The sequence below is a fragment of the Centruroides vittatus genome, unplaced genomic scaffold (genome assembly GCF_030686945.1).
Source record: "Centruroides vittatus isolate TY-2023 unplaced genomic scaffold, ASM3068694v2 contig_1213, whole genome shotgun sequence".
Lineage (NCBI taxonomy): Eukaryota > Metazoa > Arthropoda > Arachnida > Scorpiones > Buthidae > Centruroides > Centruroides vittatus.
This window is the reverse complement of record NW_027120776.1, coordinates 1836316-1852226: the sequence shown is the minus strand read 5'-3', so window position 1 is coordinate 1852226 and position 15911 is coordinate 1836316. Positions and strand designations below refer to the sequence as shown.

At 30.8% G+C, this 15911-nt stretch overlaps 2 protein-coding genes across 2 annotated transcripts in view; both read right to left on the bottom strand.

Moving 5' to 3' along the window:
* Positions 1-15815, bottom strand: part of LOC136986026 (alpha-mannosidase 2-like) — a 35579-nt gene extending 19764 nt beyond the window's left edge. Inside the window, exons 1-2 of the mRNA XM_067283479.1 lie at positions 15659-15815; positions 8913-9595 (exon numbers count right to left, since the gene is read on the bottom strand). Coding sequence (XP_067139580.1) covers positions 8913-9281 — 369 coding nt within the window. The 5' untranslated portion in view covers positions 9282-9595; positions 15659-15815. The remainder of the gene's footprint in view (positions 1-8912; positions 9596-15658) is intronic.
* LOC136986341 (meiotic recombination protein REC8 homolog) overlaps positions 1-15911 on the bottom strand; it is a 220354-nt gene that overhangs the window by 29519 nt on the left and 174924 nt on the right. The gene's annotated exons all lie outside the window — the stretch shown is intronic.

The following is a 15911-nucleotide window of genomic DNA, read 5'->3' as shown; positions in this document are numbered from 1 at the left end:
CCTACTGGAGATACACATGACCCCCATTATCTCCTCACCCCCTTAACTTTTAACCACCAAAATTTAATAGCGTGAATCTCCCTAATAAACGAACCATCCTGCCAAATTTCATAACATTTTCACAGAAAACACAGATTTTATTAAGGGTGAACAAAATCGTGCCCCCCATACACACACACTCTAACATCCATACATTCAGAAATTACCCCCAAATTTTTTGCATTTTTCGAGGGTCCTAAAATGTAAAAATCCGGGAAGGGGGGTTCATTTTTTTTTTGTTAAAACACGCTCATTTAAAATGATAATATTTTATATTTCACACGAATTGCTACCGTCTTAAATTAAAATTTCGTAAATTGAGTCACTTATATACCTTACACTATCTACCCTTTGGCTCTTATCAAAATTTATCATAAGAGTTTGCACATTATTCGAGGAAAAAAAAGAAATACGTTGAAAGATATGTCGTAGATACGGGGGAGGGAAATTATGATTCCTCTGCAAATCGATACGTGTTTGACACAAATGATAGCATTAGTAAAAGGGAAGAAAGTTTTAAGGTTTCTGCTTTCGTGCACTTTTAATTCTGTACGGTTCAGCAAAAAAGTAAAAGAAGAAGGGGGGGAAGAAATAAAGATAAGTTAATTTGTTTCAATTAACTTTGAAAGTTATTCGCGTGTTTTAACTTGTAGCATCCGAACTAAACGAGTAAAATTCTTCATTCTTGTGCAGAAAAACAAGCTGCACACACGAGAAAATCTGGCAAACTTAGCAAAATTATTATCGAGTTTACAGAATTTTTTTTTTTTTTTTCCATTTGTTTCCAGATATATATCTCAAATGCAGAAAATTTCTTCTCTCAGCCTGGGTTATTTACCTTTTTTTTCAGAGTTTCGATACGTTACATCTTTAAAGTAATAAAATTATAGAGTTGTATAACTTTCCCGGCAACACTTGAAACTGCGTGTGGTGCCATCTCGTGTTTTTAATTATTATAAAATGGAAAAAAAAAGCTTAATTTTGAGGGTAGAGATGGGTTTAAAAAAAATTGTAAATGCTAATAACGAGTAAAATCTTCGTAAATTCCGACCCTACTCGAGATATGACACACGACCCCTCGACCTTTAGGTTAAAGGTCGAGATAGAGGGGGGTCACGTGTGTTGGCTCGACTGCGGTCGAAGTAAATGAAGCACGATGTTTTGTTTTTTTTTATAAAACTCGTCTCTACCCTCAAAGTTAAGTTTTCTGCCATTTTATAATAATTCCTTCGAGAAAATAATGGAAATTTAATTTTGCAAATCAAAATAAGTTTGGTAATTAATAGGGAAACCCGAAAGATTGTCGGGAAGAGGAAATTGGATATCATTTGTAAGACTTCGTACGAACGGGTCATCTCATTATAGTTGTAGGTAGTAATTATTACGGGCGCTACAATCGAACAGAGTGCAAAATCAATGTTGTCAACGGCCATTCTTTCTTAAATTACCGAAATAATATAGATAAAGGTTAATTTCTTAAACAAATATTAGCTTTTATTATCTCGTTCATTGATTAATACGACAATAAATTATCCTTTATTGATCATAACGATGAAAACGTAACAAACCTTTAAACGGGGCAAACGTTAATACACTCTTAAATGATAAATTACCGATTAAAAAAAATTGATTCTAGCTAAAATTGGGGGGGGGAGGATATTATTACAAGAATCCGGCAGCGAGTTGCTTAACTTTCCCGGCGATATTTGGTGGCGCCATCTGTTACGATATTTTATTATTAAAAAGTATTTATATTTTAAACTATTATAAAATGGCAAAAAAAAGAGCTTAATTTTCAGGGTAGGGATGGGTTTTGTAAAAGATTGTAAATGCTAATAACGCGTATCTCCCCACCCCCTCGACCTTTAATCACCAAAATTTAACAGCATTGATCCCCCTAATAAACAAATCTTTGCGCAAAATTTCAGAAATTTTTGACAAAAAGCACGGGAGTTATTAATCTACAAAGAGGATGAACACAATCGTGTCCCCTACAAGGACACTAACATCCATACAAAGAAATTACCCTCGAACTTTTTTGCATTTTTCGACGTTTCAAGGTCCCCTGAGTATACAAAAATGTAAAAATCTTGGGGTGGTCGATCGCCACACTTCCCCTCTGTTACGTATAACAGCAGGGAAAGTAAAAAATCTTTAATTTATGCCACTCCAGCATTTTCGTTGGTGCCAAAATTTACGTTTTGGAAGTCGCAAGCGCGTGCTCCGTTAAGTAATCCCTCTTGTTAATCAATAGAGTTGAGACAAAACAATTTTCGCGACTCGTGTAACGTGAAAAATTGGCATTTACAGCTAAACGCACTAGAAATGGACGGTGAGTACATTTTTGTTTGCCCCTTCTCCATTAACTACCAACGACCTGTACAAAACACATGTAAATCAAGTTAGAATTATATGATTCGATGGAAGATACGAAAGCAAAATTCTCTGTGTATGCGAGAGAGAATGTTTAATGAAATTTTCTACAAAAATTAAATTAAAGTAGAATAAATAATAGCAATAATAAAATAATTTTATGCGGTTGACCGGGTACAAATGTAATTTTCACAAATAATTAATTCTTTAAAACGTTTACTGTCACGTGTAAGTAATATTAAAATGTATATGTAGACTATATAAATTTTCCTGTTGGCATGGGCAGAAAATTTTCCAGGGGGGAAAGCATGGAGACAAATAATTAAATCATATAGAATACATATTGTATCAATACAAAAAGACAGGGTGTAAGGTCACATATATCAATCACTGGAATAATTTGTAGAATTTTTTATTCGATCCACGAGGCAAGTGCCTTGTTTAACCCCTCTTTGAATTTAGTTTCAAATTGTTAGAAATCTCTTCGAGTTAAGTTATAAAGTTCAGTGTTTACGTTGTTACTTACAGAAGAAACACTTGACTATACATCTATTAATTGTTTAATAATGGTGACTAATACGTTTTATTTTGTATATTACTCACCGAGTTTAGAACTATGGGGTTTTCTCTTACAAAATTTTTAGAAAAGAACAAAAACATACGATAAAAAATATTAATTTAAGTATACTTTTTATAAGTTCTTTAATAGAAATAAATTTGTTTTTGCTTCTAATGCAAATGTACAGTACCTTGACAAATAACCATAATCACGATAATATTCATTTTTTTAATTTTAATAATAAAAAAACTTATTTTTTTAAATAAAATAAAAAAAATTAATAATTAAATTCCTTTTAGGGTAATCAATATTCATTATGCATAATTTTTATCAGAAAAAGTTTAAATCTTCAGTAATTCATTTTTTATTCGAAGTTTTTCAAATTTTATTTCAGTTTTATTAAACAAAACTAAATTAATTTTAATAATTATTCCGAATTAATTGAATTAACGTTAAATTCATCGATTAATTAACATGTTTTTCTTTTAATTGTAGAAAAATTTGTCCAAAACGGAACCTGCCTAAACGGGAAAAATATTCGGCGAATCCGGTTTACGCAGGTTTTACTGTACTCTAATTTTCATACAATTGGCCTGTAAAATGTATTTAGATACAAAAACAAAGAATATTTAAATAGGGTACACACTTCAACAACTAAATTTCCCAAGTAAAGATATATTATACAGTAAAACCTGTGTAAGCCGGAACCGCACGGTACCGAACATTTCTTTCTGGTTTGGCAGGTTTCCGCTTTGGAAGGTTTTACTGTATATATTTGCCAGAGTATAAGGGTCGATTTACACACAACAGTGACCGTTTGGTGCATAAACATCGATAAATATCATACATAGCTAATCAGAGTTTCATCTACGACACGAGATCTGTATTCTGTCAATCATACAAGTGTAGTACACAAAACTCTGATTGGCTATGTGTTATATTTATCGATACTGCACTGTGCCGGCACGTCACTGTTGTGTGTAAATCGACCCTAAGGCGAATCCCGCGCTTTCATACAGTATTTTTCGAGGGGGAAATATGGGTCTTAACCGTCAGAAAGTACGATACACTCAACCAGTTGTCCGCGGCCTTGAGCGTAACGAATTCTATTCTCGTATAACGTCACGCTGTCTTCCGTTACGCTAACACGCAGCCCCATGCTTATAAAAAAAAAAGTCGAGAAACACCGCACTAAACTTTAAATGCATATACCGCATACTACACACTGTTACTCAACTGGTAGACCGCCATCTTTTAATATACCGAAATAGGTTACGAACTATTAAAAATTTGCAATATATTGAGCTAAAATTTTAAATGTATATGTGCTGTATATTATTACTCAATGTAATAGTCCCCGAGAGTGTGAAATTATATTCCTGTACGTCAGTTGTCGTCCGGTATGCTAAAAAAGGGGGTCGCGAGCTATAAAAAGTCTCGAAATACCGCACTAAACTCTTTTTTTTTCGCGTTTAGATTCGGTGTAATTTTACAAGTTTTCTCGGAATAATCACTATCGTCGAGAAACAGACCATTTCTAATCGCTAGACTTCTGTTTATTGTCCACTTTTGGGAGTCCTGATGGTATCATTCAAGAATAAAATTTCACGACAGGAGAACTTTAAACATACCCAAAAACATTTAAAGAATTTCTACACTAACAACTAATCAATTGTTCGCACGCGGGAATAAAATGTTCAGGAGAATACACCGAAGAAAACTCTTGAATATGTTTTCATAGTTTCCTCGTTAATTAAAAGAATGTATAAATATATTAATTACGCAATTTTTTTTAAAGTTAAATACTTTTCGAGTGTATAACATACTTCTTTGTATGAAAAAAAATGCTCTGGGATGTGCTCCACCCCTATTAACTTCAGCCAGAGCAAATTATTGTAAACACTTGAATGAATAGATATAAATTTTAGTTATTAAAACCATTGTTTTTATCAGCCCACCCTCTCAAAAACCCGAAGAAAGCCGTGAATACGCGGCTAGTGTTTAAACAAAAACGAATTAAATATACTTTAATATAAATATATGATCACAACGATAGAAATTTAATTAATTTACAAATTTAATCATTTTTTTTTTAATTTTAAGAAATATTAAATTAAAAGAAAAATATTGCTTAAATTTAATATTTCATTTTAACGCAGAACAATATTAAAAATTCAGTTAATTTAATTTTATTTTATTTTATTTTATTTTATTGTTTTTTTCCTTTTAAATTTAAACCAGTTTAATATTGAACGTTACGAAAGAAAATTTTTAAAAAATATCCGTAAATATTATTAAAAATATTGACTTTTTCTAATAAAAACCAACTTATTATATATAATATACGCTGTAATATAATCATTAAATTTTTATTTATTAAAAAAAAAGGAAAATTTAATTTTTCGTAATTAAAAAATTTAAAAAATTCGCATTTTTTTTTCCTTCTTCGATCACGTTTCAGGAGGGGAAATCGTTTATTTTAGGTATTATAAATTAATATCATCAATCATAAATCCCGAGGGCTTAGATTACGAGTCCTTAGACAAATGGGATCATGCGATGTCCTTTATAAGTGTTTATAATACAAGGACCCTTATATAAATATATAATGAGAGGAGCCTTACATAAATGTAATGCGTGCACCTTTATTTAAATATATAATGCATGAACCTAAACATTCAAATATGAAAAATTCTATTTGTGCCCTTGTCAATTATTGATTATTTAATAATAATAATAATAATATTGTAATTTTTCGTCATTTTTGATTAAAAAAAAGTTAAATAAATTTCTTTTTCACTTTTCAAAAAGCGAAAAATCTTATTTATAATTGAAAAAAAAAATTATATAAATCTCATTACTAATGGCCTAAGTAATGAAATAAATCACAAACAGTAAAACCTGTCCAAAGCGGAAACCTGCCTAAACGGGAAAAATTCCTCGGAATGGAGCGATTTTCTATGCTAAAAAAACCCTGTCCAAAGCAGAAACCTGCCTAAACAAGAAAAATTCTTCGGAATGGAGCGATTTTTTATGCTAAAAAAACCCTGTCCAAAGCGGAAACCTACCTAAACGGGAAAAATTCTTCGGAATGGAGCGATTTTCTATGCTAAGAAAAACCTGTTTAAAACGGAAACCTGCCAAACCGGAAAATATATTCCAATATATTTTACAATGATAATTAACAATATTATAATTCAAAAACGCCACGCGTTATAATAATTATCACTATTTTCTGAAGTTCGTATATTTTTAATTAAATCGTTGACGAATTATATATATTAATTAATTAATTAATATTAAAATATAATGTTTATGACGTGTCGAATATTCAATATTTTGCTCAATTTTTCTTTTCTTCAAGATAAATATCGAATTTCCAATACTTTTTATATTTATCTTCGAATAAATTTTAAGTTTTTTTTTTCTGTTTAAAAACAAAGCTTATCAACTAAAAAATCAATAGAGGTGGGTCAAAAATGACCCCCCCCAATAACTTAACATTTTTGGACTTGGGGGAACCTTCAAACGTCCAGAAATACAAAAAAGGGGGTTTCTGTAGTGTGCGGGGGAGAGGCATGATTTTCTTCACTCACTTTCAAGTATAATAACTCCTGTTCCTTTTGTCGAAAATTTATAAAATTTTGCAGGAAGGTTTGTGTATTAGGGGGGTTGTTGCTATTAAATTTTGGTGGTTAAAGGTCGAGGGGTGGGAAAATACAGGAGGGGTTCATATGTCATACCTCTAGCGGAGTTGGACTTAATAAAGATTTTACTCGTTATTAGCATTTACAATTTTTATAAAACTCATCTCTGCCCTAAATATTAGGCTTTTTGCCGTTTTAATGATAATTAATAATATAAAAAGTTTTAAAATAGAATCTCGTAGCAGATGGCGCCACTCGCAATTTTAACTCTTGTCGGGAAAGTTACGCAATTCATTGCTGCATTTTATGTAATATATTTCCTCAGCGATTACTCCTATAGCCATACAGCCTACAAGGGTGCAATGATATGTGATTTCCTATAGCAACCAATGCTATGACCATTATTCACAATGGCAACATTATGGATAATGACCAGATTGGTGGTTAAAAAAAATCCTCCTGAAAGAAATCCTCTTGAAAACGAATGAACAAACCGTCTAATTTAAGGTTTTAATTTACCAAAAATAATATATTAAGAAATTATTACGTTAAATGCGAGCTGTGGCGTACTTCGGGGGATTAATACATAATATGCGATACTATCGCACATTACACAATGATGATATTTATTACCGTATTAGTGTATAATATTATTTATACAAGCCTGTCAATTTGATTCGATTAAATCAAGGGTTCGGATATCATTTTGGTGCAGATGCCCGTGTTTGCTAGTGTTTAATAGTCAATGCTTTTGGACACCAGTTTTGTATCCACACAGAGAATTTTCCAGGTGGGGCGAAGTTTGAAGACAAATAAAATATCAATAAATTTCTGTTTAATTATTTTATTTTTGGAGTTTTTACCCCGTAAGTAGATTATATAGAAAACAGTATTTCATGAATACAAATGGACAGACAAAGCACGGTCCCCGGGTCGAGTGTGTAAGGCTACACATCAATCACTTTTATGATTATAATTTGAGGAAGTTTTTACTCGACCCTCCCCTCGCGATGATCACACTAAGATTTATTTTACGTAAGATAAGTAGGCTTCTTCATTCAAATACTATTTAAAAATTTATATTTTACTATCAACCTAATGTAGGGATAGATAAATCGATATATGCATATAGTGGTGTATGTATGTGTTACATATAACGGGGGAATTACATAATATATTAATACGTCTATCCGTACATAGGGGAGGTATTAAAGTAAAAATGACCACCGACATTTGACAAAAACACGAGTGATAAGCGACAGAAACGGTGAAGAACGGCAACGGAAATCGATTGCATAAGACTACTTATTTCCATTTTTTTTCCCCCTTCATTACACGCAGATTTATTAAAACGTATTTAAGTTTAATGAACAAGCAGACCGCGGCCTACCTAACACACGATTCGGTTGTATATATAAACATATAAATCTGTGATTTTATCGCGTTAAAACATCGATAAATTACCACCCGTGTATCTAAAGAAAATTAATTAAGTAGTTTTTAAACTATGCGCTCGATTCGTTTATAGAGACGTGAATAATTGTTTAATAAATTAAAGCTATTATAATATAACCGGGAATTATTATACCAAAGGTCAACTGGCCAAGTGTCCAACCTCAATTATGCGTGATCCTTTTCAGTCTCGCGACACGATATCGATTAACGCTTTAAGCGCTACTCTCTTCTACTTTAAATAATATTTTCGAAATAAGATTAAATGTTTTGAGTTAAAATCGAGATTAACTCTCCAACGAATCGTTCGAGTGTTATCGTTATATTTTATCTTGTCACCGTTTGCTGCAGCAGTACATAGAAGCCAGCGTGTCCTTGGTCCAGTTTAACGATGCAGCGACGCCCAGGATTAGCAAAACAGCCTTGCCATTCTAATGATACATAAAAACAAACTATAACATCCTCCTACATAATATGCATAAGTGTATGATTCGAAATTGTCATCGTCTATACATGACAGATAATAAATTCGTGCGCTAATGTAAAAAATACTACATCAAAAAGTCGGGAAGACCTCGACTTTTCGTCGAAGGGAGAGGGAAACAGCTGCTGCGAGGCCCCCCGAATGTCTCTCTCTGTGTGTGTGTTTTTTAAATAATTGTTTCAAGTCTTGCAACTTTCTCACAGAAAACTTCTTAGAAATTTTCGTTGATAAAGCATTATTTAAATTGCCATTGATTAGATAAACCGTTGATAAATTTAGATTAAAACTAGGTATTTTTAAATAACCGTTATATGTACTCAATAAACACGTGAAAGAAGAAAAAAAAAAAAAAACTTACTCTGAGAGGCATTTTGTCCCATTGCTCCTTTCTCAGTTGATAATTTCTCTCAAATTTCAAATTCCAGTAGCTTCTGTAATTGGGTTTGAAACTTAATTTCTGATAAATATCGACAGTTTTAATATCTACATCGGGCGAGAGTATGACAGAAGAGCAGACAGCATCATTCTGGTCCGATATCCAAGGCCAGAAACCTCCTCCCTGTCCCGAAGGGAGAACATCGTGATCGTCAGACCATTCCTCGTGTTGCAAGCCATTCTTTCGTTGTCCACTGACCAGTGTGTGGTAGAAGACAACTAAAGTACCGGCTATAACAATGGCAGTCAATAGAAGAAACCTCAGACTCGTACGTCTCGTAAATCTAAACATTCCTACGTTTTACTCACGACATGTGATATAACGGCGCTCGGCGTCGTCTGCCTGCTATACACTACTGTACTGTGACGAAACGAGGCTGAAGCACTTGCGTGGTATGACGTCATTATGACGCATGCGACAGCTCCACTCGAAGCTGATAATTGATTTCATTCATTGTTATCGTGATTAAAATTATCAATTATATTTTTCACGCTGGTTGTTCATCTTCAAAACACTATTTCTCGCATCTTACAATATTTTCCTTTCTTCGCTTTCCAGTTTAAAACGTTTAATTTATTCGACTTTTGTCTCGAAACAATGAATTTCTGTACAAAACAACACTCCTTAAGAACGTAATCAATATTAAACTTAAAACTAATTATAAATAAAATTAATGTTTGGTTAAGTAAATCGATATCTAAATGTTATTAATGAATACATTTATATGTAATTAATTAAATTTTAAGTAAAATATATTTAATATATTTATAAACACGTGCATTTTTTAAAATTATTATTCATAAAAGTAATTAAAGTTTTATCTAATTATGCATTTCTCTATTAAAACGAGCATTAACCCGCACCAATGAGACATCCCTTTGGAAACAGCTTAATCCCAAATGTAGTGAATTAATTCAGAATTTATCTTTAATCCCCACGATAATATTTATTATAGTAAATATCGGATTTAAAATACAGATAATTCATAACGAATTCATCTAAAAAGCAGACAGATATGTATTAGTAATTCCCCCCCAAAAATAAATAAAAGTAAAGCATTATTTATTGCTAATGCGTTTTATAAATTTAATAAATGTATTTTAAATCACCCGTTTCCTGCATAATGTGATATCCTGTGTAACCAACTTGACCCAACCTCTGCTTTTCTAACGGGTTACCTATTGTTACACACAGCTATTGAAATTTTAAACTAGTCTCTATGTGACTACAACACTACAGAGACGTCCACAGTTACAGCAATATGTATATATAATATGTATATAATAATAAAATCGATTAATAAACGTTAGTGTGTGTCTTTTATGTTGTATGTGTTGTTGTATATACATTGTCACAGGTAGGTCTACATGTGCTATTCACGTGTGGATTATGTTAATCTATGTAATCTGTGTTGTATATTTGAATGTATATTAATGTGTATTAAATATTGTCATTAGTACGCTTGTTTGTTTCGTGTGTGAGTCAATGTATGACGTTGTATATATTTATATTGTTCTGTGTGTTTTATGTATCAGTATTTTTATTGTGTGTTGTGTTCTGATTATACAGGTACGTTTTGATTAATAGTCTGTGCATTTGTTGATGTATATCTTTGTAGTCGTGTAGTATATTGTGTACGGCACTGTTGTACTGTGTATTGTAATGTGTAACTTTATTAAGGATTCAGTCAGATTAACATCTGCACGATGTGAATGCCAATTATCTCTCTCTTGCAACCGAATTAATGTGTTTAAATATTTCACGATCAAAAATATTTTTACGACATTAACTATTTCGAATTCTAAATTTTAATTATAATGCTTCATAATTTAGAAAGAGAAATCTTACGCTGTAAATTATTATTAGTAAGGGATTTATTTCAAATCATAAGCTAATCTATCATTGCAATTTTTAAATATGAAAATGATTTTAATGAAAATGAAAGTTAATGTTCCTTCTTTTACTACATTTTTTTTTTTTAACTGCAAGTTAGCGAAGAAATCTTAGTAATAAATTTAAATTGAGTTATTCTATTTTAACGTAGAGATTTGCGATAATGTTTTGAAGTTTTCCTTTAAAAAAACTAATAATAAAATATAATATTTTGTAGAAAGCTACAAGAGAACACCATATATTTATTTTAGAATATTTCGAAACAACATTTATACGTTAAAATATTCATAAAATTTCTCTTAAAATTCTCGAAGATTTTTCCACTTAAGAAAAAAAAAAAACCTCAATGGCAACGAAGATGATTCAAATTTTTCACAATTAGCATTCTTAGCAATTTTTAATGTCTTAGATTCTAAAAAAGATAAATTATTCTCAAAACACCCCACTAAATATTTAATGTATACATAAAAACACATATTCAAATATCAATAAAAATATTTTATAAGTAAACATTTTTCAAGATTTTTTTCCTATAACGTCACGCGAATAGTAATCATTAAATTACATTAGAATATTACCATCCCAGCTGTTATATAGGCTATAACAGAAGGAAAGTATGACGATCGATCAAAAAATGACTCCTCTCTCCCAAGAATTCTGGACTCGGAGGACCTCGAAACGTCGAGAAAAGTAAAAATGTTAGCGATTTTTTTTTTATACGCGTGTGTGTGAGGGGGGCACGATTTTGTTCACCAAATTTGAAGCTTAATAACTCCTTTGTCTTTTGTCGAAAATTTTTAAAATTTTGCAGGGGGGTTTATGTATAAGGGGGCATTGATGCTATTAAATTTTCGGGTTTAAAGATCGAAGGGTGGGAGATAGAGGAAGGTCATGTGTCTTATCTCGAGTGGGGTCATACCTAATGAAAATTTTCTCGTTCTTGGCATTAACAATTTTTTATAACTCGTATCTACCCTCAAAATTAATTATTTTTTTGTCATTTTATAATAATTAATAATATAAAAAGTTTAAAAAAATAAAATCTCGTAAGAGATGGCGCAACACGCAATTCTAACTTTCTGGCCGGGAAAGTTATGCAACTCGTTGCTGGATTTTATATCCAAATAGAAAGATGTAAGATTTACCTTAAATAGAAAATTGAAAGACAATCAGTCTATACAAATCTTACTTTATTTTTAAAATATATTTTAAATATTATTCTATTTAGTGTATTACTTTATTTTATTAAAATTTAAATAATGATTGACAGTAAATATCATCGCAATAAGGAAATAATCACAATAATAAAAAGAGTATTATACATTTCCTATACAAAACAAGGGTATTTACTAATAAATCAACCATTTAAAAATTCCAAGTATTTAAACCAAATAAATTACGGCAAAAAAACAAAAAGACAAGTTATTTGAATAAAAGCTATTTTCCCGGATATGCTTGTATAATACAGCATATAGGGCCTACTTATTATACAGTAAAGTACTTCGCTATGTGAAGTTGATTCTAATGGACAAATTATGATGTCAGTATCCAGTGAAGCACGTAACTTAGACGTACAATACAATGGATACGTTATTTATCATCCGTCTCTTGTATCAAAATATCGATGTAGTGTACTATTATTATATTCGTCATATTAAATAAATAGGTTAAGTAGAGTTTTCTATTTAGTTTACATTATTATAGTTTTGGATAATTGCCAATTAAATTTACATTTAACATCTTTAAAACGTCGTAAATTAATGCGTACACACTACACTGAAACGGAAGAAAAAAAATACAGCAACGGGTTACGTAACTTTCCGGCCAGAAAGTTAAAATTGTGCGTGGCTCCATCTGTTATATAATATTTTATTAAAGGCTTTTTATATTATTAATTAATTTTGAGGGTAGAGACGAGTTATAAAAAATTGTAAATGCCAAGAACGAGTAAAATCTTCATTAGGGGTATGACCACACTCGAGATACGACACATGTCCTTCCTCTATCTCTCATCTCCCTCGATCTTTAAACACCGAAATTTAATAGCATCAATGCCCGTTATACATAAAAATCTTTGCAAAATCTCAGAAATTTTCGACAAAAGACACAGGAGTTATTATGCTTCAAAGTGGGTGAACAAAATAGTGCTCCCACACACGAACTTACATACATGAATACAGAAACCCCCTTTTTTTGCATTTATGGACGTTTAAAGGTCCCCAAGTCCAAAAATATGAAATTATTGAGTCTATTTTGACCGATCAAAGTAATAGATTTAGATATTCAGAAATATTAATTAATAGTGTCAAAAATGTTTACACAATTTAAGACGATTATCAACTTTATCCAATGGATTCGATTTCTTCCATCGTCTGCTATTGATTATTAAAGATTGATGGATGAAATTGAATTAATACCGAAATCTCAAAGGAACGAAATCCTATTAAAATTCTAATTTTGACCTTCATTTTCCCACGAATCCAAAGGTTTTCACTCTACGAAACTTTCTATTTTCCATATTTCCAGAGTTAATATACAGTTCCATTTGTATGATCCTCTTACTATGTTTGGATTAATAGTTACATTTTTGGGATCAGGACACCTTGAAACGTCGAGAAATGCAAGATGTTAGTGTGTATGTGTGTGGGGAACACGATTTTGTTCACCCTCTTTGAAGCTTAATAACTCTTGTGTTTTTTGTCGAAAATTTCTGAAGTTTTTCGGGGTGGTTTGTGTATTACGGGGATTGATGCTATTAAATTTCAGTTGTTAAAGGTCGAGAGGGTAGCGAGATAGAATAGGTCGTGTGTTGTATCTCGAGTAGGGTTGGACGTTATTAGCATTTACAATTTTTTATAAAGCCTGTCCCTACCCTCAAAATTAAGCTTTTTGTTATTTTATAATAATTAAACATATAAAAGATTTTAATAATAAAATATCGTAACAGATGACACCACACACGCAGTTTTAAATGTTGTCGGGAAAGTTAAGCAACTCGTTGCTGGATTGTTAAAAAAAAATAGGATTAATGAATTTACTTTATGAAATTAATTGAAAGACGTATTTATTGTTAGTAAAATATTCGAAACGTCTTCTTAAGAACCATAAAATTTCAATTATAATGAATTAATTTATTCTGCAGATTCATTGATTAGAAAATTCTTCATAGTAATAATTTATTTTATTTATTCTTTAAATTGATGCATACATATATGTCTATTTTGCACCCTTTTTAAAGATTCGCTGCGAGCCTATAACGATTATAATCGAATAGAGGACTGAACCATTCTTTCTGAAAATCGAAAAATCTCCAGAAGTGATTCCAATTTCCTGTTCGAAAGTCATACCACTATCTCGCTGTTGAGATTAGTTGTAGAATCTCTTCTTTCCTGAAGCTGTATTAAGAAAGGAACAACACTCAATGTAATTGAATATATTCTCTATTAACATACAATGCATTGTGTAAGATAAATTTTATGACAATATATATTGTTTTCATCTTTAAAAAGAAACTCAATAAAATTCTCAATATAATTTCTTTAATGTATTTTCCTTTAGATAGAATATTAATCATATATATACATATATATATATTATTTTAGGTAAAGCATTCTATACCGTTCAACGTATCCACACCGAACTTGGCAAGAATATTCTTCGACACTCTAGAAACAATACTGTGGGGTCCTCCGAATCACCCCTAAAGTCTACCGGAAATAACTACCTATACGAAATTACGATCTGGACCGGAAGTCACGTGATTTTTTAAAATTAAAAGACGATTAAAAAAATTGCATCCCTGCATTGTGACGTTGTCACAGTAATGTACTGTACATTCGACTTTTCTTTTTAATATGTATACAAATGAATTTTATAGAGAGAAAGTTCCCTTTCTTCCTCTTAGTATTTAAATTCTCAAGCCTTATTCCAAACGGAGTAGATTAAATCTACTTGACAACACTTCACTGTACATTAGTAACTTTGTAATTATCCTATTGATGCAACTTGCATAGCAAATTAGTGTACGAAACGTTACCGCAATATATATATATATATATATATATACATATATATTTCCTAGTATTGTAACAAATTGTTGATTTAGCTATTCAATTCAATCAAACACGTTTCCAGTTGCAGCAGCACTTTTTCGACAATTGCTACATACAAATTGAATTCGAGAGAAGTAATTCTTCAAAGAAACAGTTCGTTTTCCACCGGGAATTTTTATCAAATGCCGATTTACTTTTAAAGATAAATTCGTAAAAATTAATTAAATTTTCTTTGTCAGCTTATGAAAATTAATCCCCGAAGAATAATTGATGCTATTAAAAATCAACGAAACTTCCGAGATTTATCCTTGAACCGAAACTTAATCGGAATTATTCCTGAAAGGCTAATTTACATTTTATTTGAAACGAAAGACGAAGAGAAATCAATTTTCTAAATAAATCGTACTGTAATAATTAATTAAATAGTAAGAAGGTTATCTTTCGCAGATCATTAACGGGAAGATTTGGGATAGTTTATAAGTCTGTTATGTTTAAATTAATGAAAAAATAAATAAATAAACAAGTAAAACAAAATAATTAAATTCTGTTTCATGGATTAAAGCACGCACAAACCACGTTTACTAAATAACTAAATGGTGTAGAAAATGTTATATAGAATCATTCATATTTAAAAATATCATGGTCAGTTATTCCCTATTGTTCTCTTTGAAAATGATAAAGAAGCAGGTGTTTGCATACAAAGAATAAAAATTTTCTACTCACTTTCCTTCTTTGTCTGTAACTTTCAAGTTAGTTACAACCTTTCTTTCTTCATTTTTTTCCAATATATTATTTTTTTTATTTTACAAATTTTCATCTTCAATTTTATCCAAAAAAAACGCTTAATATTAAAGTTTTTACTTCGTATTTTTAAATATCACCATCTGAAATTAGATACGAATTTAAAATATACGCAATTTTAAACTATTTTTATAGTAAAATATCAAATTTTAAAGCGGTAAACATATATCAATCA